Source organism: Taeniopygia guttata, chromosome 32 (genome assembly GCF_048771995.1).
Source record: "Taeniopygia guttata chromosome 32, bTaeGut7.mat, whole genome shotgun sequence".
Lineage (NCBI taxonomy): Eukaryota > Metazoa > Chordata > Aves > Passeriformes > Estrildidae > Taeniopygia > Taeniopygia guttata.
This window is the reverse complement of record NC_133057.1, coordinates 2,000,764-2,026,790: the sequence shown is the minus strand read 5'-3', so window position 1 is coordinate 2,026,790 and position 26,027 is coordinate 2,000,764. Positions and strand designations below refer to the sequence as shown.

The window sequence follows — 26,027 nt, the reverse complement described above, 5'->3', positions numbered from 1 at the left end:
CAGGTGACATTTGGGGGGCTCAGGTGACATTTGGGGCTCTCAGGTGACATTTGGGGGGGCTCAGGTGACATTTGGGGGGCTCAGGTGACATTTGGGGGGGCTCAGGTGACATTTGGGGGGCTCAGGTGACATTTGGGGGCTCTCAGGTGACATTTGGGGGGGCTCAGGTGACATTTGGGGACATTTGGGGGGGCTCAGGTGACATTTGGGGGGCTCAGGTGACATTTGGGGGGGCTCAGGTGACATTTGGGGGGGCTCAGGTGACATTTGGGGGGGCTCGGGTGACATTTGGGGGTCTCAGGTGACATTTGGGGCGCTCAGGTGACATTTGGGGGGGCTCAGGTGACATTTGGGGGGTCTCAGGTAACATTTGGGGGGGCTCAGGTGACATTTGGGGGTCTCAGGTGACATTTGGGGACATTGGAGCGGTCCAAGTCCCGCCCCCTCCCCGCCCACACCAATGACGTCACTCTCATCGCCCAATCAGGTTTATTTACAGCGGGGGAGGGGGCGTGGCCAGCGGGGGTGACGTCACCGCCGGCGGGGTGGGCGTGGTCAGTGGCGCGCACGCGCGATGGCCACGCCCAGCAGCCCGGCCACGCCCATGACCACGCCCCCAACGATGGCCGCGCCCACCAGCCCGTCTGGGGGGGGGGACAAAGGGGACACGGGGGGGACAAAAGGGACAGAGAGGGGACAGAGGGGACAATGGGGACATGTCACTACTTGGGGAGTGGGCGGGGTGTTTTTGGTACCTCTGTGTCCCCTCAGTGTCACCCCCCGGTGTCCCCCCACATCGCGCAGTGCTGCCCCATGTCACCCCGATGTCCCCAATGTCCCCAATGTCCCCAATGTCCCCCTGATGTCCCCAATGTCCCCAACCCCCCCCAATGTCCCCAATCCCTTCTATGTCCCCAATTCCCCAATGTCCCCCCAATGTCTCCAACCCCCCAATGTCTGCAACGCCCCTGCTGTCCCCAATGTCCCCAAATGTCCCCAACCCCCCGACCCCCCCAGTGTCCCCAACCCCCCTGCTGTCGCCAATGTCCCCAATGTCCCCAAATCCCCCACAAATGTCCCCATCCCCCCCAACCCCCGCAATGTCCCCAAGCCCCCAATGTCCTCAATGTTCCCCCAATGTCCGAAATCCCCCCAATGTCCCCAATGTCCCCAATGTCCCCAATGTCCCCAATGTCCCCAATGTCCCCAATGTCCCCAATGTCCCCAACCCCCCAATGTCCCCAGTCCCCAAAATGTCTCCAAGTCACCAAATGTCCCCCAATGTCCCCAATCTTCTCAACCCCCCCCAATGTCCCCAATATCTCCAATGTCCCCTCAATGTCCCCTCAATGTCCCCAATGTCCCCAACCCCAATGATGTCCCCAATCCCCCACATGTTCCCAATGTCCCCAAATCCCCCCATTGTCCCCAATTCCCCAATGTCCCCAAGCCCGCCAGTGTCCCCAATGTCCCCAATGCCCCCAATGTCCCCCCACTGTCCCCAATGTCCCCCCACTGTCCCCGCTGTCCCCCCTGTCCCCCTGTGTCCCTCACCCCTCCTCAGCCGGTTCCTGACGCGGTTCCTCAGGCGCTGCACCTGCGCGTTCTGCGGCTCCGCCTCCAGGAGGCGCTCCAGGAGCTGCAGCGACCGCTCGTACTCCTGGGGACAGGGACACCTGGGTCACCTCTGGGTCACCTGTGTCACCTGTGTCACCTGTGTCACCTCCTGTGTCACCTCAGTGTCACCTGGGTCACCTCAGTGTCACCTCATTGTCACCTGTGTCACCTCCTGTGTCACCTCATTGTCACCTCTGTGTCACCTGGGTCACCTCTGTGTCACCTGTGTGACCTCTGTCACCTGTGTGTCACCTGTGTCACCTCCTGTGTCACCTGTGTCACCTCATTGTCACCTCCCTGTCACCTCTGTCACCTGTGTGTCACCTGTGTCACCTCTGTGTCACCTCCCTGTATCACCTGTGTCACCTGTGTGCGTCACCTGTGTCACCTCATTGTCACCTGTGTGTCATCTGTGTCACCTCTGTGTCAGCTGTGTCACCTCCTGTGTCACCTCCCTGTGTTACCTGGGTCACCTCATTGTCACCTCATTGTCACCTCCCTGTCATCTGTGTCACCTGTGTCACCTCTGTGTCACGTGTGTCACCTGTGTGTCACCTGTGTCACCTGTGTGTCACCTGTGTCACCTGTGTCACCTCTCTGTGTCACCTGTGTCACCTCCTGTGTCACCTCCTGTGTCACCTGTGCCACCCTTCCTGTCACCCCCAATCCCCCCAATGTCCCCAATGTCCCCAATCCCCCCAATGTCCCCCCTGTCCCCGTCCCTGTCCCACCTTCAGTCGGTAGTAGCCCAGGCCGAGGTAGAACAGGACGTCGCGCTGCTCCTGCGGGGGCGTCTCGGGCAGCAGCTCTGGGACCCCGAAAACGCACAGAGTCACCCCAAAATGACACAAAATCACAGAGAGTCACCCCAAAAGTGACCCAAAAACACAGAGAGTCACCCCAAAATGACACAGAAACACTGAGAGTCACCCCAAAACTGACCCAAAACCCCAAATCTGACCCAAAACCACAGAGAGTCACCCCAAAAGTGACACAGAACCCAAAACTGACCCAAAACTGCCCCAAAACCGCAGAGAGTCACCCCAAAAGTGACCCAAAACCCCAAAGAGTCACCCCAAAAGTGACACAGAACCCCAAATCTGCCCCAAAAGTGACACAGAACCCAAAACTGCCCCAAAACCACAGAGAGTGACCCCAAAACTGCCCCAAACCCACAGAGAGTCACCCCAAAACTGCCCCAAAACCCCAAAACTGACCCAAAAACACAGAGAGTCACCCCAAAAGTGACACAGAACCTCAGAGTGACCCCAAAAGTGACCCAAAAGCACGGAGAGTCACCCCAAAAGTGACACAGAACCCAAATCTGCCCCAAAACCACAGAGAGTCACCCCAAAAGTGACACAGAACCCAAAACTGCCCCAAAACTGACCCAAAACCACAAAGAGTCACCCCAAAAGTGACACAGAAACACAGAGAGTCACCCCAAAAGTGACACAGAACCCAAAACTGCCCCAAAACTGCCCCAAAACCACAGAGAGTCACCTCAAAAGTGACACAGAACCCCAAATCTGTCCCAAAACTGCCCCAAAACCGACCCAAAACCACAGAGAGTCACCCCAAAACTGACCCAAAACCCCAAAGAGTTACCCCAAAACTTCCCCAGAAGCCCAAATCTGTCCCAAAACCCCAAAGAGTCACCCCAAAATTGACACAGAACTGCCCAAAACCCCAAAGAGTCGCCCCAAAACTGACCCCAAAGAGTGACCCCAAAACTGCCCCAAACCCTCAAAGAGTGACCCCAAAACTACCCCAGAGACCCCAAAACTGCCCCTGGGAACCCGAAACTCCCCAAAATTCCGCAAAACCCCAAAAAAGTGACCCCAAAATGGGCCCAAAACCCCAAAGAACAGCCCAGCAGTGACCACGCCCCCTGCCTTGGCCACGCCCCTTCCTTAGCCCCGCCCCTCACCGGTACCGGCCACGCCCCTTCCTTAGCCCCGCCCCTTCCTTAGCCCCGCCCCTCACCGGTACCAGTACCGCCCTTAGCCCCGCCCCCTTCCTTAGCCCCGCCCCTCACCGGTACCGGTACCGCCCTTAGCCCCGCCCCCTTCCTTAGCCCCGCCCCTCACCGGTACCGGCCCTTAGCCCCGCCCCCTTTTGAAGCCCCGCCCCTCACCGGAGAGCAGCGCCACGCCCCGCGCCGTGTCCTGCCCCTCACCGGTACCGGTCCCGCCCTTAGCCCCGCCCCTTTCCCAGGCCCCGCCCATTACCGGAGAGCAGCGCCACGCCCCGCGCCGTGTCCTGCCGGTACCGGTACCGGTACAACCCCGCCCCTTTAAGCCCCGCCCCTCACCGGAGAGCAGCGCCACGCCCCGCGCCGTGTCCTGCCGGTACCGGTACCGGTACCGGGGTTAGCCCCGCCCCTTTCCCAGGCCCCGCCCCTCACCGGAGAGCAGCGCCACGCCCCGCGCCGTGTCCTGCCGGTACCGGTACCGGTTCCGCCCTTAGCCCCGCCCCCTTTAAGCCCCGCCCCTCACCGGAGAGCAGCGGCACGCCCCGGTACCGGTACCGGAACAGGCCCCGCCCCTTTCCCAGGCCCCGCCCCTCACCGGAGAGCAGCGCCACGCCCCGGTACCGGCCCTTAGCCCCGCCCCTTTAAGCCCCGCCCCTCACCGGAGAGCAGCGCCACGCCCCGCGCCGTGTCCTGCCGGTACCGGTACCGGTACCGGGGTTAGCCCCGCCCCCTTTAAGCCCCGCCCCTCACCGGAGAGCAGCGCCACGCCCCGCGCCGTGTCCTGCCGGTACCGGTACCGGGGTTAGCCCCGCCCCCTCCTAAGCCCCGCCCCTCACCGGAGAGCAGCGCCACGCCCCCTTGAAGCCCCGCCCCTCACCGGAGAGCAGCGCCACGCCCCGCGCCGTGTCCTGCCGGTACCGGCTCCGCACCAGCGCCCAGCCGTACTCGAACCGGCTCTGCCGCGAGGGCGCCCCCCGCTGGAGCTCCGCGGCATAGCGCCGCTCCAGGGCCTGGGGGGATACTGGGATGGACTGGGAGCGACTGGGGGGGACTGGGAGGGAACTGGGAGGGACTGGGATATACTGGGAGGGGATTGGGATAGACTGGGATATACTGGGAGGGAACTGGGACGAACTGGGAGGGTACTGGGGGGCACTGGGATAAGTCCCAGGGTGTTACTGGGAGCACTGGGCATTACTGGGATGAACTGGGATATACTGGGAGGGATTGGGAGGGTACTGGGGGGCACTGGGACGAGTCCCTGGGTGTTACTGGGAGCACTGGGAGGGTACTGGGATGGAACTGGGATGTACTGGGAGGGGATTGGGATAGACTGGGATATACTGGGACGAACTGGGAGGGTACTGGGAGCACTGGGATAAGTCCCTGGGGGTTACTGGGAGCACTGGGCGTTACTGGGATGAACTGGGATATACTGGGAGGGACTGGGAGGGTACTGGGGGGCACTGCGATAAGTCCCAGGGTGTTACTGGGAGGATACTGGGAGCACTGGGATGTACTGGGAGGATACTGGCAGCACTGGGATGAGTCCCTGGGGGTTACTGGGAGCACTGGGAAGGCACTGGGGGTTACTGGGAGCACTGGGAGGGACTGGGAGGGACTGGGAGGGACTGGGAGGGAACTGGGATGGACTGGGAGCGACTTGGAGGGGATTGGGAGGGACTGGGAGGGACTGGGAGGGACTGGGGGGGACTGGGAGGGACTGGGGGGGACTGGGAGGGACTGGGAGGGACTGGGAGGGACTGGGAGCACTGGTGTTACTGGGATGACTCCCAGGGCGTTACTGGGAGCACTGGGATGAGTCCCTGGGGGTTACTGGGATGAACTGGGAGGATACTGGGTGTTACTGGGATGAGTCTCTGGATGTTACTGGGTGTTACTGGGAGCACTGGGTGTTATTGAAATGAGTCACTGGGTGTTACTGGGATGAACTGGAAGGATACTGGGTGTTACTGGGGGTTACTGGGAGCACTGGGAAGATACTGGAGGTTACTGGGATGAGTCTCTGGGGGTTACTGGGAGCACTGGGTGTTACTGGGATGAGTCACTGGGTGTTACTGGGATGAACTGGGATGTACTGGGAGCACTGGAATGAGTCCCTGGGGGTTACTGGGAGCACTGGGACGAGTGCCTGGGTGTTACTGGGATGAACTGGGAAGGCCCTGGGGGTTACTGGGGGTTACTGGGTGCACTGGGATGAGTCAGTGGGTGTTACTGGGATGAACTGGGAGGATACTGGGTGTTACTGGGATGAACTGGGAAGGCACTGGGGGTTACTGGGATGTACTGGGAGCACTGGGTGTTACTGGGATGAACTGGGATGAGTCACTGGGTGTTACTGGGAGCACTGGGAAGGCACTGGGTGTTACTGGGAGCACTGGGATGACTCCCAGGGCGTTACTGGGGGTTACTGGGAACACTGAGATGAGTCACTGGGTGTTACTGGGATGAACTGGGAGGGCACTGGGTGTTACTGGGATGAACTGGGAGGGTACTGGGTGTTACTGGGATGAACTGGGGGGGCACTGGGTGTTACTGGGACGAGTCACTGGGTGTTACTGGGATGAACTGGGAGGGTGCTGGGTGTTACTGGGATAAACTGGGTGTTACTGGGAGCACTGGGAGGATACTGGGAGCACTGGGATGAGTCCCTGGGGGTTACTGGGAGCACTGGGAAGGCACTGGGTGTTACTGGGATGAGTCACTGGGGGTTACTGGGAGCACTGGGACGAGTCCCTGGGGGTTACTGGGATGAACTGGGGGGGCACTGGGAGGGACCCTGTGGGCGGAGCTTCGCAAGTGGGCGTGGCCACAAACAAATGGGCGTGGCCACAAAGAAATGGGCGTGGCCAACCTAAGTGGGCGTGACCAATCCAAATGGGCGTGGCCACACGGAGTGGGCGTGGCTCCCCGCAAACACCGCGGGGTCCCGGAGGGGGCGTGGCCAGCCAGTGCGGGGGCGTGGCCACGCAGCCAAAAGGAGCGTGGCCACACGAATGTGGGCGTGGCCTCGGGGGCGCGCCCAACCCGGGCGGAATCGGGGGGTCCCAAAAGGGGCGTGGCCCGGGGGGGGGAGGGTCGCGGTTGTGGGGGGGGTGCAGAGGGGTGGGCGTGGCTCCCAAAAAAGGGGCGTGCCCCGCCGCGGAGGGGGCGTGGCCTCACCAGCAGATCCTCCGCCGCCACCGCCTCGTCGAACTCGGGGTCCATGGCACCCGGAAGAGAAGGCGGAAGTGACGGCGGAAGTGACGGCTTATCCCCGCCCCTATCCTCCTCCCTGCTCTGCTATTGGCCGCCCCTGGGCGCGCCGCGCCGCTATTGGCCGGAGCGCGCGTGCGCCGCGCCGCGATTGGCTCCGCCCCGCGTCAATCATCCGTGAGGCGCCGCCATGGCCGAGTACCGGCTGAGGGTCCGCACCGGCTCCGAGCCCGGCGCCGGGACCAGCGACGCCATCGCCGTGACGCTGCTGGGGAGCCGCGGCCGCAGCGCCCGGACCGCGCTGGACCGATGGGGACCCGACTTCCAGTGCGGGGCGGTGAGGGACGGCCGGGGACGGGCGGGGAGCGGGGGCGGGGGGGACTGGGGGGGGTTTGGGGGGATTTGAGGGGATTTTTGGGGGGATTTGGGGACATTGGGTGTGGATTGAGGGGGATTTGGGGGGGATTTGTGGGGTTTGAGGGGGGTTTGGGGGAGATTTGGGGGGTTTAGGGGGGATTTGGGGGGATTTGGGGACATTGGGTGTGGATTGAGGAGGGTTTGGGGGGGATTTGGGGGGATTTTGGGGGGATTTTGGGAGGTTTGTGGGGTTTGAGGGGGTTTAGGGGGGATTGAGGGGGGGTTTTGGGGGGATTTGGGGACATTGGGTGCGGATTGGGGGGGGTTTGGGGGAGATTTGGGGGCTTTGAGGGGGTTTGAGGGAGTTTGAGGGGGTTTGGGGGGGATTTGGGGGATTTGAGGGGGTTTGGGGGGATTTGAGGGGATTTTGGGGGAGATTTGAGGGGTTTGAGGGGATTTAGGGGGGATTGAGGAGGGTTTGGGGGGGGTTTGGGGGATTTGAGGAGTTTAGGAGGGATTTGAGGGGGTTTAGGGGGGATTGAGGGGGGATTTTGGGGGGATTTGGGGACATTTGGCGCGGATTGAGGGGGGTTTGGGGGAGATTTGTGGGGTTTGAGGGGGTTTAGGGGGGATTGAAGGGGGTTTTGGGGGGGATTTGGGGGGTTTGAGGGGATTTGAGGGGGTTTTGGGGAGATTTGTGGGGTTTGAGGGGGTTTAGGGGGGATTGAGGGGGGATTTGAGGGGGTTTTGGGGGGGATTTGGGGGGTTTGAGGGGTTTTGAGGGGGTTTTGGGGAGATTTGTGGGGTTTGAGGGGGTTTAGGGGGGTTTTGGGGGGATTGAGGGGGGTTTGCGGGAGATTTGTGGGGTTTGAGGGGGTTTAGGGGGGATTTGAGGGGTTTTGGGGGAGATTTGTGAGGTTTGAAGGGGTTTAGGGGGGATTGAGGGGGGGTTTGAGGGGGTTTAGGGGGGATTGAGGGGATTTTGGGGAGGTTTGGGGGGTTTGAGGGGGTTTAGAGGGGGTTTAGGGGGGATTTGAGGGGGTTTGGGGGAGTTTTTTGGGGTTTGAGGGGGTTTAGGGGGGATTGAGGGGAGATTTGAGGGGATTTGGGGGGATTTAGTGGGGTTTGAGGGGGTTTTGGGGGGATTGAGGGGGGATTTGGGGGGTTTGAGAGGGGTTTGGGGGAGATTTGGGGGGTTTAGGGGGGATTTGGGGGAGGTTTGAGGGGTTTGAGGGGTTTGAGGGGGTTTGGGGGGAGATTTGGAGGGTTTGAGGGGGTTTAGGGGGGTTTGAGGGGGTTTGGGGGGATTGAGGAGGGTTTGGGGGAGATTTGTGGGGTTTGAGGGGGTTTAGGGGGGATTTGAGGGGTTTGAGGGGATTTAGGGGGGATTTTGGGGGGGTTTGTGGGGTTTGAGGGGGTTTGGGGGGGGTTGGGGGGTTTGGGGGAGATTTGTGGGGTTTGAGGGGGTTTAGGGAGGATTTGAGGGGGTTTTGGGGAGATTTGGGGGGTTTGAGGGGGTTTAAGGGGGTTTAGGGGGGATTGAGGGGGGATTTGAGGGGGTTTGGGGGGGTTTGGGGGGGATTTGTGGGGTTTGAGGGGGTTTGGGGGGGATTTGAGGGGATTTTTGGGGGGATTTGGGGACATTTAGGAAGGATTTAGGGGGATTTGAATTTAGGGAGGATTTGGGGGATTTGAAAATATTTGTGGGGATTTTGGGGACATTTGGGGTGGATTTGTGGGGGATTTGGGGACATTTGGGGGGATTTGGGGACATTTGGGGGGGTTTGGGGACATTTGGGGGGATTAGGGGACATTTGGGGGGATTTGGGGACATTTGGGGGGATTAGGGGACATTTGGGGGGGATTTGGGGACATTTGGGGGGGATTTGGGGACATTTGGGAACATTTGGGGGGCATTTGGGGACATTTGGGGGGGATTTGGGGACATTTGGGGGGGATTTGGGGACATTTGGGGACAGTTTGGGTGTCCCGGGGGGGGTTTAGGAGAGGCTTGAAGACATTTGGGGTCACCAAAATGGCCCCAGGTGTCCCCAAATGTCCCCAAAGTGGCCCCAGGTGTCCCCAAATGTCCCTGAAAAGGGGCCAAGGTGTCCCCAAGAGGGACTCGGGTGTCCCCAAGTGTCCCCAAAGTGGTCCCAGGTGTCCCCAAATGTCCCCAAATGTCCCCGAAAAGGTGCCAAGGTGTCCCCAGGAGGGACACAGGTGTCCCCAGGTGTCCCCAAATGTCCCCAAAGTGTCCCCAGGTGTCCCCACATGTCCCCAAATGTCCCCAAAAAGGGACCAAGGTGTCCCCAAGAGGGACACAGGTGGCTCCAGGTGTCCCCAAATGTCCCCAAAAAGGGACCAAGGTGTCCCCAAGAGGGACACAGGTGTCCCCAGATGTCCCCAAATGTCCCCAAAGCAGCCCCAGATGTCACCACATGTCCCCAAATGTCCCCAAAAAGGGACCAAGGTGTCCCCAAGAGGAACACAGATGTCCCCAGATGTCCCCAAATGTCCCCAAAGCGGCCCCAGGTGTCCCCAACCCCCCAGAGGGGACCCGGTGGTGGCAGTGGCAGCCAGGGCGTGGCCGGGCGGGTGACACGGTGGCGTGGGTGGCCCTGGGGACACGGGGGGTGGCCCTGGGGACACGGGGACGGTGTCGCCATCGAGGGCGGGGCAGGGACACCACGGGACACGGCGGGGGTGGCAGCGGGGACACAGAGATGGTGACAATGGTGACACAGCGGGGGTGGCAGTGGTGACACAACGGAGGGGACAAAATGGAGATGACAATGGTGACACAGAGATGGTGGCAGCAGTGACACAATGGAGGTGACAGCGGTGTCACAGAGATGGTGACAATGGTGACACAATGGAGGTGACAGCGGTGTCACAGAGATGGTGACAATTGTGACACAATGGGAGTGGCAGTGGTGACACAATGGGGGTGGCATTGGTGACACAAGGGAGGGGACAGCGGTGACACAGAAATGGTGACAATAGTGACACAATGGCGGTGGCAGTGGTGACACAACGGAGGTGACACAATGGAGGGCACAGCGGTGACACAGATATTGTGACAATGGTGACCAAATGGAGGTGACAATGGTGACAATGGTGACACAATGGAGGTGACAATGGTGACACAGCAATGGTGGCAGTCGTGACACAGCGATAGTGGCAGTGGGGACACAGTGGAGGTGACACGATGGAGGTGGCAGCGGTGACACAGCGACGGTGACACAGCCGTGGTGCAATCCTGGCAGTGGTGACAATGGTGACGTTGTTCCCCAGAGGGTGTCGGTGGTGGCGGTGGCACGGTGACGGTGGCACGGTGACGGTGGCACGGTGACGGTGGCCTGGTGGCGGTGACAGTGATGGCGGTGACACGGCGAAGGGGACGGCGGTGACAGAGCAGCGGTGGCAGCGGTGACACGGCGGTGGTGACGGCGATGGCCTGACGGGGACAGTGGTGGCGGTGGCACAGCGAAGGTGACAGCGGTGACATGGTAACAGTGACACAGTGACACAATGACAGTGTGACAGTGACAGTGACACAGTGACAGTGACACAGTGACACAGTGACACAGTGACAGTGACACAGTGACAGTGACAGTGACACAGTGACAGTGACAGTGACACAATGACACAGTGACAGTGACACAGTGACAATGACTCAGCAACAACGACACAGTGACACAGTGACAATTACTCCCTGACAGTGGTACAGTGACATTGACAGTCACACAATGACACAGTGACAGTGACACGGTGACACAGTGACAGTGACAATGACACCCTGACAGTGACACAGTGACACAGTGACATTGACACACTCACAGTGACACAGTGACATTGACAGTTACACAATGACACAGTGACAGAGACACAGTGACATTGACACAGTGACAGTGACACAGTCGCACAGTAACATTGACACAGTCACAGTGACACAGTGACAATGACAGTGACAGTGACAGTGACACAGCGACAATGACACAGTGACATTGACAGTCACACAATGACGCAGTGACAGTGACAGTGACACAGTGACACAGTGACAGTGACACACTCACAGTGACACAGTGACAGTGACACAGTGACATTGACACAGTGACAGTGACAGTCACACCATGACACAGTGACACAGTGACAGTGACACATTCACATTGACACAGTAACATTGACACAGTGACAGTGACTGTCACACAATGACACAGTGACAGTGACAATGTCACCCTGACAGTGACACAGTAACATTGACCCAGTGACAATGACAGTGACGTTCACAGTGACACAGTGACAGTGACAATGACACAGTGACACAGTGACAGTGACAGTCACACAATGACACCCTGACTGTGACACAGTGACATTGACACACTCACATTGACACAGTAACATTGACAGAGTGACAGTGACAGTCACACAGTGACACAGTGACAGTGACAATGACACCCTGAAAATGACATAGTGACACAGTGACACAGTGACACAGTGACAGTGACACAGTAACATTGACACAGTCACAGTGACACAGTGATAATGACAGCGATGTTGGCAGTGACATTGACAGTGACACAGTGACATTGTCGGTGACAGTGCCACCCTGACGTGTCCCCTCTGTCCCGCACAGGTGACAGAGTACCGCGTGTGCGCCCCGCGCCCCCTGGGCCGCCTGTTGCTGCTGCGGGTGCACAAAGGGCCCTGCGGGGGCCTCCCCGACAGCTCCTGGTACCTGGAGAGCGTCACCGTCTGGGGACCGCGCGGGGACACCCCCGGGGACACCCACGGGGACACCTGTGACACCCCCGACACCTCCGACAGCGAGGACAGCGAGGACAGCGAGGAGGAGGAGGAGGAGGAGGAGGAGGAGGAAGGTGACACTGAGGAAGAGGAGGAGGACACAGGTGACAGCGAGGGGACAGGTGACACCGACGAGGAGGAGGAGGAGGAGGAGGAGCTGGAGGAGGAGGAGGAAGAGGACAGCGAAGGTGACACGGAGGACAGCGAGGGTGACACCGGTGATGCCGCCGCAGGTGAGGCTGGTGGTGCGGGTGACATCACCTGACAGGTGACACCTATGGTGGCACAGGTGACACCACCTGACAGGTGACACCCATAATGGCACAGGTGACATCACCTGACGGGTGACACCTGTAATGGCACAGGTGACATCACCTGACGGGTGAACCCTGTGACAATACAGGTAACATCACCCCCACAGGTGACACCTGTGGTGGCACAGGTGATGTCACCCCCCCAGGTGACACCTGTAATGGCACAGGTGACATCACTCCTGCAGGTGACACCTGTGGTGGCACAGGTGACATGACCTGACAGGTGACACTGTGCCACCCCAGGTGACGTCACCCCCGCAGGTGCCACCTGTGCACTCCAGGTGATGTCACCTGACAGGTGACACCTGTGACAACAGAAGTGACATCACCTGACAGGTGCCACCTGTAATGGCACAGGTCATGTCACCCCTACAGGTGACACCTGTGCACCCCAGGTGATGCCACCCCCACAGGTGACACCTGTGCCACCCCAGGTGACACCACCTGACAGGTGACACTTGTAATGGCTCAGGTGACATCACCTGACAGGTGACACCTGTGCACTCCAGGTGACATCACCTGATAGGTGACACCTGTGATGGCACAGGTGATGTCACCCCTGCAAGTGACACCTGTGGTGGCACAGGTGACGTCACACCCACAGGTGACACTTGAGGAACTCCAGGTGATGTCACCCCCTCAGGTGCCACCTGTGCCACCCCAGGTGACGTCACCCCCACAGGTGACACCTGTGCACTCCAGGTGACACCACCTGACAGGTGACACCCGTAATGGCACAGGTGACGTCACCTGACAGGTGCCCCTGTCCCCGCAGGTGACCCCGATGACGTCACTGACCTGGGCCCGTTCCACTTCCCGTGTTACCGATGGCTGCAGGGCTACGGCACCTGGGACCTGCCCGAGGGCACAGGTGGGCACACCTGGGACACACCTGGGACAGCTGGGCACACCTGGGGCACACCTGGGGACAGATGGGGACAGATGGGGACACACCTGGGGCACCTGGGGACAGCTGGGGCACCTGGGGACAGCTGGGGACAGTTGGGGACAGCTGGGGACACACCTGGGACACACCTGGGACACACCTGGGGACACCTGGGGACAGCTGGGGACACCTGGGGACACCTGGGGCACACCTGGGGACACACCTGGGGCACCTGGGGACAGCTGGGGACACACCTGGGGACAGCTGGGGCACCTGGGAGCTGCCCGAGGGCACAGGTGGGGGCACCTGGGACACACCTGGGGACAGCTGGGGACAGCTGGGACACACCTGGGAACACACCTGGGGACAGCTGGGGCACTTGGGAGCTGCCCGAGGGCACAGGTGGGCACACCTGGGGCACCTGGGGACACCTGGGGACACCTGGGACACATCTGGGGACAGCTGGGGCACCTGGGGACAGCTGGGGACAGCTGGGGACAGCTGGGCACACACCTGGGCACACCTGGGGCACCTGGGGACAGTTGGGGACACACCTGGGGCACCTGGGGACAGCTGGACACACCTGGGACACATCTGGGGCACCTGGGGACATCTGGGGACATACCTGGGCACACCTGGGGACACCTGGGGCACCTGGGGTGACACCTGGGGATACACCTGGGACACCTGGGGTGACACCTGGGCACACCTGGGGACACCTGGGGCACCTGGGGACAGCTGGACACACCTGGGGCACACCTGGGGACAGTTGGGGACAGCTGGGGACAGTTGGGGACACACCTGGGGCACACCTGGGACACCTGGGATGACATCTGGGGCACTTGGGGACAGCTGGGGACAAAGCCAGGGCATGCCTAAGCACACCTGGGGCACCTGGGGACAGTTGAGGCACTTGGGGACAGTTGGGGACACACCTGAGGCACATCTGGGGACAGCCGGGGCACCTGGGTTGACACCTGGGGACAGCTGGGACACACCTTGGCACACCTGGGGACACACCTGGGCACAGCTGCGAGGGGGGGGACACTCCTGGGGGGGTGGGGACAGCGGTGGGGACACACCTGTGCCACCTGTGACACTGTGTCACCTGTGTCACACCTGTGTCACTATGTCACACCTGTGTCACACCTGTGTCACCTGTGTCACCTGTGTCACCTGTGTCACTGTGTCACACCTGTGTCACACCTGTGTCACACCTGTGTCACCTGTGTCACCTGTGTCACTGTGTCACACCTGTGTCACACCTGTGTCACACCTGTGTCACACCTGTCTCACACCTGTGTCACACCTGTGTCACACCTGTGTCACTGTGTCACACCTGTGTCACCTGTGTCACCTGTGTCACACCTGTGTCACCTGTCCCTCAGCCCGGACTCCGGCCATGGAGCGACACCCGCGGCTGCAGCGGCAGCGCCGGCGGTACCTGGTGCAGCAGCGGCGCCGCTACAGGTGAGGGACGGGTGGCGGTGTCACCTGGGGGGGCGTGACATGGTCAGGTGTGTGTGTGTGTGTGACACCTGTGTGGGTGTGTGTGACACCTGTGTGTGTGTGTGTGTGTGACACGGCCAGGTGTGTGTGTGACACCTGTGTGACACCTGTGTGTGTGTGTGTGTGTGTGTGTGTGACACCCCAGGTGTGCCCAGGTGTGCCCGGGTGTGACCCTGTGTATCTCAGCTGTGCCCAGGTGTGCCCAGCTGTGCCGAGGTGTATCTCACGTGTATCTCAGCTGTGCCCAGGTGTGCCCAGGTGTAACTCAGGTGCCCCCAGGTGTGCCCAGGTGCCCCCAGCTGTGCCAAGTGTAACTCAGGTGTGCCCAGGTGTATCCCAGCTTTGCCCAGGTGCCTCCAGGTGTGCCCAGGTGTGCCCAGCTGTGCCCAGGTATATCTCAGCTGTGCCCAGGTGTATCTCAGGTGTGCCCAGGTGTATCTTAGGTATACCTCAGGTGTGCCCAGCTGTGCCCAGCTGTGCCCAGGTGTGCTCAGGTATATCTCAGGTGTGCCCAGGTGTATCTCAGGTGTGCCCAGGTGTGCCCAGGTTCCCCCAGCTGTGCCCAGGTGTATCCCAGGTGCTCCCAGCTGTGCCCAGGTGTATCCCAGGTGTGCCCAGGTATATCTCAGGTGTGCCCAGCTGTGCCCAGGTGTATCCCAGGTGTATCTCAGCTGTGCCCAGGTGTGTCTCAGGTGTAACTCAGGTGTATCTCAGCTGTGTCTCAGCTGTCTCTCAGGTGTATCTCAGGTGTATCTCAGGTGTATCTCAGGTGTATCTCAGCTGTCTCTCAGGTGTAACTCAGGTGTGTCTCCGGTGTCTCTCAGGTGTATCTCAGGTGTATCTCAGGTGTGCCCAGGTGTGTCTCAGGTGTAACTCAGGTGTGTCTCAGGTGTGTCTCAGTTGTGTCTCAGTTGTGTCTCAGGTGCCCCCAGGTGCCCCCCGCTGTCTCTCAGGTGTATCTCAGGTGTATCAGAGGTGCCCCCAGCTGTCTCTCAGGTGTGTCTCAGCTGTGCCCCCAGGTGCCCCCAGGTGCCCCCGCTGTATCTCAGGTGTATCTCAGGTGTATCTCAGGTGTAACTCAGGTGTGTCTCAGGTCTATCTCAGGTGTGCTCAGGTGTATCTCAGGTGTATCTCAGCTGTATCTCAGGTGTCTCTCAGGTGTAACTCAGGTGTATCTCAGGTGTAACTCAGGTGCCCCCAGGTATAACTCAGGTGTGTCTCCCCTGCCCAGGCTGGCGCCCTTTGCCCCGGGGCTGCCCTGGGCGCTGCCCCTGGGGACGCCGCTGGAGCCCGACCTGAGCTTCACCCTGGCCAAGGCCTCGGCCTTCTACCTGCGGGGCAGCGCCGCGTGAGTGACCCCTGACCCCTCAGTGACCCCTGACCCCTGAGTGACCCCTGACCCCTGAGTGACCCCTGACCCGCCCTGACCCAGCCCCACCTGAGCTTCACCCTGGCCAAGGCCTCGGCCTTCTACCTGCGGGGCAGCGCCGCGTGAGTGACCCCTGACCCCTGACCCCTGAGTGACCCCTGAGTGACCCCTGAGTGACCCCGAGTGACCACTGACCCATCCCTGACCCCTGAGTGACCCCTGACCCCTGACCCCTGAGTGACCCCTGAGTGACCACTGACCCCTGAGTGACCCCTGACCCACCCTGACCCACCCTGACCCAGCCCCACCTGAGCTTCACCCTGGCCAAGGCCTCGGCCTTCTACCTGCGGGGCACTGCGGCGTGAGTGACCCCTGACCCCTGACCCCTGACCCCTGACCCTGAGTGACCCCTCAGTGACCCCTCAGTGACCCCTCAGTGACCCCTCAGTGACCCCTGACCCACCCTGACCCACCCTGACCCACCCTGACCCAGCCCCACCTGAGCTTCACCCTGGCCAAGGCCTCGGCCTTCTACCTGCGGGGCAGCGCCGCGTGAGTGACCCCTGACCCCTGACCCCTGACCCCTGACTGACCCCTGACCCCTGAGTGACCCCTGAGTGACCCCTGATCCCTGAGTGACCCCTCAGTGACCCCTGACTGACCCCTGACTGACCCTTCTCTGACCCCTGACCCCAAACCTGACCCTGCACATGCCCTCCCCCTGATGTCCCCAATGTCCCCAATGTCCCCAATGTCCCCAATGTCCCCAATGTCCCCAATGTCCCCAATGTCCCCACTGTCCCCACTGTCCCCAATGTCCCCAATGTCCCCAATGTCCCCAATGTCCCCAGTGTCCCCAATGTCCCCAGTGTCCCCCAATGTCCCCAATGTCCCCAATGTCCCCAATGTCCCCAATCCCCTTAATGTCCCCAATGTCCCCAATACCCCAATGTCCCCAGTGTCCCCCAATGTCCCCAATGTCCCCAATGTCCCCAATGTCCCCAATCCCCTTAATGTCCCCAATGTCCCCAATACCCCAATGTCCTCACTGTCCCCCAGTGTCCCCAAATGACCCAAATCCCCCCAGTATCCCCTCAGTGTCCCCAAATCTCCTCAATGTCCCCAATCCTCCCAATGTCCCCAAATGTCCCCCAATGTCCCAATGTCCCCAAATGTCCCCAATCCCCCCAATCCCCCGAATCCCCGTGTCCCCAATGTCCCCAAATATCCCAAATGTTCCCAACCCCCCCCATGTCCCCCCAATGTCCCCAATGTCCCCAACCCCCCCAATGTCCCCAATGCTGTCCCCATGTCCCCAGGAACCTGCAGGCCAAGCTCAGGGGGTTCCTGGCCCGGCCCTGCTCCTGGCCCAGCGTGGAGGCCATGGGCCGCGTGTTCCAGAGCTTCCACACGCCCGTCACCGGTGGGGACATTGGGGACATTGAGGGGACATTGGGGACATTGGGGACAGTGGGGACATTGGGGACATTGGGGACAGTGGGGACATTGGGGACATCAAGAACATTGGGGACACTGGGGGGACATTGGAGACACTGGGGACATTGGGGACAGTGGGGACATCGGGAAGATTGCGGGGATTTGGGACATTGTGGGAACATCAAAGGGATTGCGGACATTGGGGGGACATTGGGAGGACATTGGGGGATTGGGGACATTTGGAACACTGGGGACATTTGGGACATTTGGAACATTGGGGCCACTGGGGGGATCTGGAGGATTTGGGGACATTGGGGGGACATTGGTGACTTTGGGGGGTTGGGGACATTGAAGGGACATCAATGGGGACATTGGGATGTTGGGGACATTGGGGGGGACACTTCGGGGACACTTTGGTGACACTGAGGTGACACTGAGGTGACACTGTGGGGACACTGAGGTGACATTGGGTGACATTTGGGGACACTGAGGTGACACTGAGGGGACACCGGGGACGTCGCGTGTGGGGCCGACACGTAAATTTGGTGGATCCCGGCGGCGATTTCGGGGATCCCAAAACTTTTTGGGGTTACCTGGGAGGGTCCTGGGGGTGTCTGAGCAGTTGGGGGGTGGCCTGGGGGATGTCCCCAATGTCCCCAGGTGTCCCCAAGTGTCCCCATGTGCCCCCAGGGTGTCCCCAGGTGTGCCCAAGGTGTCCCCAGTTGTCCCCAGATGCTCCCCAGGTGTCCCCAGCTGTGCAAGGAATGTCCCCAAGGTGTCCCCAAGTGTCCCCAAGGTGTTCCAAGATATCCGCAGGTGTCCCCAAGGTGTCCCCAAACATTCCCTGGGTGTCCACAGGTGCCCCCAGGGTGTCCCCAGGTGTCCCCAAGTGTCCCCAGGGTGTTCCAAGGTGTCCCCAGCTATGCAAGGAATGTCCCCAAGTGTCCCCAAGGTGTCCCCAAGGTGTCCCCAAGGTGTCTCTAAGTGTCCCCAGGGTGTTCCAAGGTGTCCCCAAATGTTCCCTGGGTGTCCACAGGTGTCCCCAGGTGTCCCCAAGTGCCCCTAAGTGTCCCCAGGGTGTTCCCAGGTGTCCCCAAGGTGTCCCCAGGTGTGCAAGAAGCGTCCCCAAGTGTCCATGAGGTGTCTCCAGTGTCCCCAGGTGTCCCAGAAATGTCCCCAAGTGTCCCCAAGGTATCCCTGGGTGTCCCCAAGTTGTTTCAAGATATCTCCAGATGTCCCTGGGTGTCCCCAGGGTGTCCCCAAGTGTCCCCAAGGTGTCCCCAGGGTGTTCCAAGGTGTCCCCAGCTATGCAAGGAATGTCCCCAAGTGTCCCCAAGTGCCCCCGAGGTGCCCCTAAGCGTCCCCAGGGTGTCCCCAAGGTGTCCCCAGGTGTGCAAGAAGCATCCCCAAGTGTCCATGAGGTGTCTCCAGTGTCCCCAGGTGTCCCAGAAATGTCCCCAAGTGTCCCCAGATGTCCCCAAGTGTCCCCAGGATGTCCCCAGATGTCCCCAAGGTGTCCCCATGTGCCCCCAGGGTGTCCCCAGGTGTGCCCAAGGTGTCCCCAGGTGTCCCCAAATGTCCCCAAGGTGTCCCCAGATGTCCCCAGGTATGCAAGAAATGGCCCCAAGGTCTCACCAAGGTGTCCCCAGGTGTCCCCAAGGTGTTCTAAGATGTCCCCAAGTGCCCCCGAGGTGTCCCTGGTTGTCCCCAAGGTGTCCCCAGATGTCCCTGGGTGTCCCCAGCTGTGCAAGGAATGTCCCCAAGGTCTCACCAAGGTGTCCCCAGATGTCCCCAGGTGTCCCCGAGGTGTCCCCAAGGTGTCCCCAGATGTCCCTGGGTGTCCCCAGCTGTGCGAGGAATGTCCCCAAGGTGTCCTTGAGCTGTCTCCAAGTGTCCTGGGGGTGTCCCCATGGTGTCCCCAGGTGTCCCCAAGTGTCCATGAGATGTCTCCAGTGTCCCCAGGTGTCCCAGAAATGTCCCCAAGTGTCCTAAGGGTGTCTGCAGTGTCCCCAGGTGTCCTTGAGGTGTCCCCACGTGTCCCCAGGTGTCCCAGAAATGTCCCCAAGTGTCCCCAAGGTATCCCTGGGTGTCCCCAAGGTGTTTCAAGATATCCCCAGATGTCCCTGGGTGTCCCCAGGGTGTCCCCAGGTGTCCCCAGGTGTCCCCAAGTATCCCCAAGGTGTCCCCAAGGTGTTCTAAGATGTCCCCAAGGTGTCCCCAGATGTCCCTGGGTGTCCCCAGGTGTGCAAGGAATGGCCCCAAGGTGTCCTTGAGGTGTCCCCAGCTGTCCCCAAGGTCTCACCAAGGTGTCCCCAAGTGTCCCCAGGTGTCCCCAAGGTCTCACCGAGTGTCCCCAAGGTCTCACCGAGGTGTCCCCAGGTGTCCCCAGGTGTCCCCAGGTGTCCCCAATGTCCCCCCGTGTCCCCAGAGTACGTGGTGCGGCACTGGCAGGAGGACGCGTTTTTCGGGGAGCAGTTCCTGAGCGGGGTGAACCCCGTCCTGCTGCGCCGCTGCCGCCGCCTGCCCCCCAACTTCCCCGTCAGCGAGGCCGTGGTGGCGCCCAGCCTGGGCCCGGCCACCTCCCTGCGCCGCGAGATGGAGGTGGGCACCCCGAAACCTCAAAAAACCCCAATTTCAACCCAAAAACCCTAAAAAACCCAAAAATCCCAAAATCATCAAAACCTCCAAAGAGAAACCCCAAAAACCGCAAAGAAAATCCCCAAAAACCCCAAATAAAACCCCAACCAAACACCCCCATGGTGGCTCCTACACCAGGAGATGGAGGTGGGCACCCCAAAATCCCAAAAAACCCCAAAATCCCAAAAAAACCCTAAAAATCCCAAAAACCCCAAAAATCCCAAAAAAAACCCCAAAGAGAAACTTCAAACACCCCAAAATCCCCAACCAAACACCCCCATGGTGACCCCCAGCCTGGGCCCGGCCACCTCCCTGCGCCGCGAGATGGAGGTGGGCACCCTAAAAACCCCAAATTCACCCCAAAAACCCTAAAAACCCTAAAAATCCCAAAAAACCCAAAAACATCTCAAAGAAAAACTTCAAACACCCCAAAATCCCAACCAAACACCCCCATGGTGACCCCCAGCCTGGGCCCGGCCACCTCCCTGCGCCGCGAGATGGAGGTGGGCACCCCGAAATCACAAAAAACCCTAAAATCACCCCAAAAATCCTAAAAACCCTAAAAAACCCAAAAAACCCCAAAATCCCCAAAAAACCCAAAAACACCCCAAAAAAACCGTGCAAACACCCCAAAAACCCCAACCAAACACCCCCATGGTGACCCCCAGCCTGGGCCCGGCCACCTCCCTGCGCCGCGAGATGGAGGTGGGCACCCCAAAACCCCAAAAAACCCAAAAAATCCCAAAAAAACCCTAAAATCCCCAAAAACCCTGAAATCCCCCCAAAAAAAACCCTAAAACACCCCAAAAACCCCAACCAAACACCCCCATGGTGACCCCCAGCCTGGGCCCGGGCACCTCCCTGTGCCAGGAGATGGAGGTGGGCACCCCGAAATCCAGAAAAACACCAAATTCACCCCAAAATCCTAAAAACCCCAAAAACCCTGAAATCCCCCCCCAAAAAACCCCTAAAACACCCCAAAAACCCCGACCAAACACCCCCATGGTGACCCCCAGCCTGGGCCCGGCCACCTCCCTGCGCCGGGAGATGGAGGTGGGCACCCCCAAACCCCAAAAAACCCCAAATTCACCCCAAAAATCCTAAAAAACCGAAAAATCCCCAAAAAACCCTAAATCATCCCAAAATCCCAAAGAGAAACCCCAACCAAACACCCCCATGGTGACCCCCAGCCTGGGCCCGGCCACCTCCCTGCGCCAGGAGATGGAGGTGGGCACCCCAAAATCCTTAAAAACTCCAAAAATCACCCCAAAAATCCATAAAAACCCCAAAAATCCCAAAAAACCCTAAAATTCCCCCAAAAAAACCCTGAAAACACCCCAAAATGTCCAACCAAACACCCCCATGGTGACCCCCAGCCTGGGCCCGGCCACCTCCCTGCGCCACGAGATGGAGGTGGGCACCCCAAAATCACAAAAAACCCCAAATTCACCCCAAAAATCCTAAAAACCCTAAAAACCCCAAAGAGAAACCTCAAAAACCCCAAATAAAAACCCCAACCAAACACCCCCATGGTGACCCCCAGCCTGGGCCCGGCCACCTCCCTGCGCCGCGAGATGGAGGTGGGCACCCCGAAATCCCAAAAAAACCCAAAAATCCCAGAAAAACCCTAAATCACCCAAAAATCCCTAAAATCACCCCAAAAGCACCAAAAACCCCAAAGAAAAACCCCAAAATCCCAAAGAAAACCCCCAACCAACCACGCCCGTGGTGGCCCCTGTGCCAGGGAGATGAAGGTGGGCACCCCAAAATACCTAAAAACCCCAAAAATCCCAAAAAAACCCTAAAAACTCCCAAAAATCCCAAAAATCCCCAAATCACCCCAAAACCCCCAAACAAATACCCCAAAAACCCCAAACAAACACCCCAAAATCTCCAACCAAACACACCCATGGTGACCCCCAGCCTGGGCCCGGCCACCTCCCTGCGCCATGAGGTGGAGGTGGGCACCCCAAAACCCCAAAAAACCCCAAATTCACCCCAAAAATCCCAAAACATCCCAAACCCCCCAAAGAGAAACCCCAAAACCCCCAAATAAATCCCCAACCAAACACCCCCATGGTGACCCCCAGCCCGGGCCCGGGCACCTCCCTGCGCCACGAGATGGAGGTGGGCACCCCAAAATCACAAAAAAACCCCAAAATCCCAAAAAACCCCAAAATAATCCCAAAAACTCTAAATCAACCCCAAAACCCCAAAGAGAAACCCCCAAAACCCCAAATAAAACCCCAACCAAACACCCGCATGGTGACCCCCAGCCTGGGCCCGGCCACCTCCCTGCGCCGGGAGATGGAGGTGGGCACCCCGAAATCACAAAAAACACCAAAAAACCCAAAAAAACCCTAAATCACCCAAAAACCCTGAAATCCCCCCAAAAAAACCCTAAAACACCCCAAAATCTGCAACCAAACACCCCCATGGTGACCCTCAGCCTGGGCCCGGGCACCTCCCTGCGCCACGAGATGGAGGTGGGCACCCCGAAATCACCAAAAAAACCCTAAATCACCCCAAAAACCATAAAATCCCCGAAAACATCCCTAAAACACCCCAAAACATCCCTAAAACACCCCCAAAACCCCAAAAACCCCAAAGAAAATCCCCAAAATCCCAAAATAAATCCCCAACCAAACACCCCCGTGGTGGCCCCTGCGCCAGGAGATGAAGGTGGGCACCCCAAAATCCAAAAAAAACCCAAAAATCCCAAAAAAACCCTTAAAACCCCAAAAATCCCCAAAAAACCCTAAAATCCCCCAAAATACCAAAAACCCCAAAGAAAATCCCCAAAATCCCAAATAAAATCCCCAGGATTTGGGTTTTTTTCCCCAAGATTTGGGTTGTGTTTCCCAGGATTTGGGGTTTTCCTAAGGATTTGGGAGTTTTTTCATCAGGATTTTGGGGTTTTTCCTTAGGATTTGGGTTTTTTTCCCCAGGATTTGGGGTTTTTTCCCAGGATTTGGGGTTTTTTTCCTTAGGATTTGGGGTTTATTTTCCCAGAATTTGGGTTTTTTTCTTGGATTTGGGGTTTTTTTCCTGGATTTGGGTTTTTTTCCCCAGAATTTGGGTTTTTTCCCCAGGATTTGGGTTTTTTCCCCAGGATTTGGGTTTTTTTCCCAGGATTTGGGGTTTTTTCCCCAAGATTTGAGTTTTTTCCTGGATTTGGTGTTTTCCCTCAGGATTTGGGGTTTTTTCCCCGGATTTGGGGTTTTTTCCCCGTATTTGGGGTTTTTCCCAGGATTTGGGGTTTTCCTTAGGATTTGGGAGTTTTTTCATCAGGATTTTGGGGTTTTTCCTTAGGATTTGGGGTTTTTTTTCCCAGGATTTGGGGTTTTTTCCCCAGGATTTGGGGTTTTTTCCCAGGATTTGGGTTTTTTCCCAGGATTTGGGGTTTTTTTTCCCAGTATTTGGGTTTTTTTCCCACGATTTGGGGTTTTTTCCCCAGGATTTGGGGTTTTTTTCCCCAGAATTTGGGTTTTTTTCCCACGATTTGGGGTCTTTTGCCAAGATTTTGGGTTTTTTCCCCACGATTTGGGTTTTTTCCCAGGATTTGGGTTTTTTCCCCAGGATTTGGGGTTTTTTCCCCAGGATTTGGGGTTTTTCCCCAGGATTTGGGGGTTTTTTTCTGGGAATTTGGGTTTTTCCCTCAGGATTTGGGTTTTTTTCCTTAGGATTTGGGTTTTTCCCCAGGATTTGGGTTTTTTTCCCCAGGATTTTGGGGTTTTTTTCCCCAGGAATTGTTTTATTTCCCCAGGATTTGGGGTTTTCTCGCAGGATTTGGGTTTTTTCCTGGATTTGGGTTTTTTTTCCCAAGAATTGGGTTTTTTTCCCTCAGGATTTGGGTTTTTTTCCCCAGGATTTGGGTTTTTCCCAGGATTTGGGGTTTTCTTTCCGGGAATTTGGGTTTTTCCCTCAGGATTTGGGTTTTTTTTCCCAAGATTTGGGGTTTTTCCCTCAGGATTTGGGGTTTTTTCCACAAGATTTGGGTTTTTTCCCCCAGGATTTGGGGGTTTTTCCCCCAGGATTTGGTGTTTTCCCCAGAATTTGGGGTTTTCCCTCAGGATTTTGGTTTTTTTCCCTGGATTTGGGTTTTTCCCCAGGATTTGGGTTTTTTCCTCAAGATTTGGATTTTTTCCCCAGGATTTGGGGTTTTTTTTCCCAGAATTTGGGGTTTTTTTCCCAGAATTTGGGGTTTTTTTCCCCAGGATTTGGGGTTTTTTTCCCCAGGATTGGGGTTTTTTCCCAGAATTTGGGTTTTTTTCGCAGGATTTGGGTTTTTTTTCCCCAGGATTTGGGGTTTTTGGGGTGTTTCTGATTTTGGGGTGTCCCCAGGCAGGGAACATCTACCTGGCCGATTATGGGGTGCTGGATTTGGGGTTTTTCCACAGGATTTGGGGTTTTTTCCCAGAATTTGGTTTTTTTTCTCGCAGGATTTGAGGTTTTTTCCCCAGGATTTGGGGTTTTTGGGGTGTTTCTGATTTTGGGGTGTCCCCAGGCAGGGAACATCTACCTGGCCGATTATGGGGTGCTGGGATTTGGGGTTTTTTCCCATAATTTGGGTTTTTTTCCCCAGAATTTGGGGTTTTTTTTCTCAGAATTTGTGGGTTTTTCCCAGGATTTGGGTTTTTTTTCCCCAGGATTTGGGGTTTTTGGGGTGTTTCTGATTTTGGGGTGTCCCCAGGCAGGGAACATCTACCTGGCCGATTATGGGGTGCTGCAGGGGATCCCCACCGCCCTCATCGACGGCCGCCCCACCTTCGTGGCCGCCCCGCTCTGCCTCCTGCACCAGCGGCCCAACGGCGACCTGCTGCCCCTCGCCATCCAGGTGGGACCCCAAAACCCCAAAAATCACCCCAAAAACCCCTAAACTCACCCCAAAAACCTGCCCCGACCTCAAAAACCCACCCCAAAACCCAAAAACCCAAAAATGGACCCCAAAAACCGACCCTGCTGCACCAGCGGCCCAACGGCGACCTGCTGCCCCTCGCCATCCAGGTGGGACCCCAAACCCCAAAAATGGACCCCAAAACCCCAAAAACCTACCCCAAAAACCTGCCCCGACCCCAAAAACCCACCCCAACCCCCGAAACCTGGAAACGGATCCAAAACCCCCAAAAATAGACCCCAAAAACCCACCCCGACCCCAAAAACCCTAAAATGGAACCCAAAAACCAACCCGGGCCCCAAAACCCCAAAAATGGACCCCAAAAACCCAAAAATGGGCCCCAAAAACCCAAAAACGGACCAAAAACACACCCCCAAAACCCAAAAACCCGAAAGTGGACCCCAAAAATCCACCCGGGGCCCCAAAACCCCAAAAATGGAACCCAAAAACCCACCCAGGCCCCAAAAACCCAAAAACGGAACCCAAAAACCCACCCAGGCCCCAAAACCCCAAAAATTTACCCCAAAAACCCCAAAACTCACCCCAAAACCCAACCCTGCTGCACCAGCGGCCCAACGGCGACCTGCTGCCCCTCGCCATCCAGGTGGGACCCCAAAACCCCAAAACTCACCCCAAAAACCCCAAACTCACCCCAAAAACCCGCCCCAAAACCCGGAAACCAACCTGGGCCCCAAAAACCCCAAAAACGGACCCCAAAAACCCGCCCCGACCCCAAAAACCCACCCCAAACCCCAAAAACCCAAAAATGGGCCCCAAAACCCCAAAAATGGACCCCAAAAAACCCACCCCAAAACCCAAAAACCAACCCGGGCCCCAAAACCCCAAAAATGGACCCCAAAACCCCAAAAACGGACCCCAGACCCCAAAACCCTGTGATGCTTTGGGGTTGCTGTGACGGTTTCAGGGTGCCACTTTTGGGGTCCCCTGATGGATTTTGGGGTTCCCTGATGGATTTTGGGGTTCCTGTTTTGAGTTCCCTGATG

General features: G+C 58.3%; 2 protein-coding genes across 4 annotated transcripts in view; one reads left to right on the top strand and one right to left on the bottom strand.

The window, feature by feature from the left end:
- Window positions 1–475: 475 nt before the first annotated feature.
- FIS1 (fission, mitochondrial 1) lies at window positions 476–6,905 on the bottom strand. Of its 2 annotated transcripts, XM_072920672.1 has the most exons (5): window positions 6,776–6,905; window positions 4,470–4,602; window positions 2,349–2,425; window positions 1,555–1,660; window positions 476–644 (listed from the first exon to the last, which is right to left on the bottom strand). In XM_072920672.1, the coding sequence occupies exons 1-5, from the start codon at window positions 6,818–6,820 to the stop codon at window positions 556–558; spliced, it is 450 nt and encodes a 149-aa protein (XP_072776773.1). In that variant the 5' UTR covers window positions 6,821–6,905; the 3' UTR covers window positions 476–555. The 2 variants fall into 2 exon arrangements, with proteins under 2 accessions (XP_072776773.1, XP_072776774.1); XM_072920673.1 differs by lacking the exons at window positions 4,470–4,602; window positions 6,776–6,905 and adding an exon at window positions 3,755–3,848.
- The window catches only part of LOC121468530 (polyunsaturated fatty acid lipoxygenase ALOX15B-like), a 76,160-nt gene continuing 56,853 nt past the window's right edge, over window positions 6,721–26,027 (top strand). The window contains exons 1-8 of one of the 2 annotated variants that reach the window (XM_072920605.1): window positions 6,721–7,145; window positions 11,805–12,207; window positions 13,064–13,159; window positions 14,563–14,644; window positions 15,915–16,031; window positions 17,372–17,475; window positions 19,918–20,090; window positions 24,820–24,963. In XM_072920605.1, coding sequence (XP_072776706.1) covers window positions 6,999–7,145; window positions 11,805–12,207; window positions 13,064–13,159; window positions 14,563–14,644; window positions 15,915–16,031; window positions 17,372–17,475; window positions 19,918–20,090; window positions 24,820–24,963 — 1,266 coding nt within the window. In that variant the 5' untranslated portion in view covers window positions 6,721–6,998. The remainder of the gene's footprint in view (window positions 7,146–11,804; window positions 12,208–13,063; window positions 13,160–14,562; window positions 14,645–15,914; window positions 16,032–17,371; window positions 17,476–19,917; window positions 20,091–24,819; window positions 24,964–26,027) is intronic. The other variant, XM_072920604.1, reaches the window with a different exon arrangement.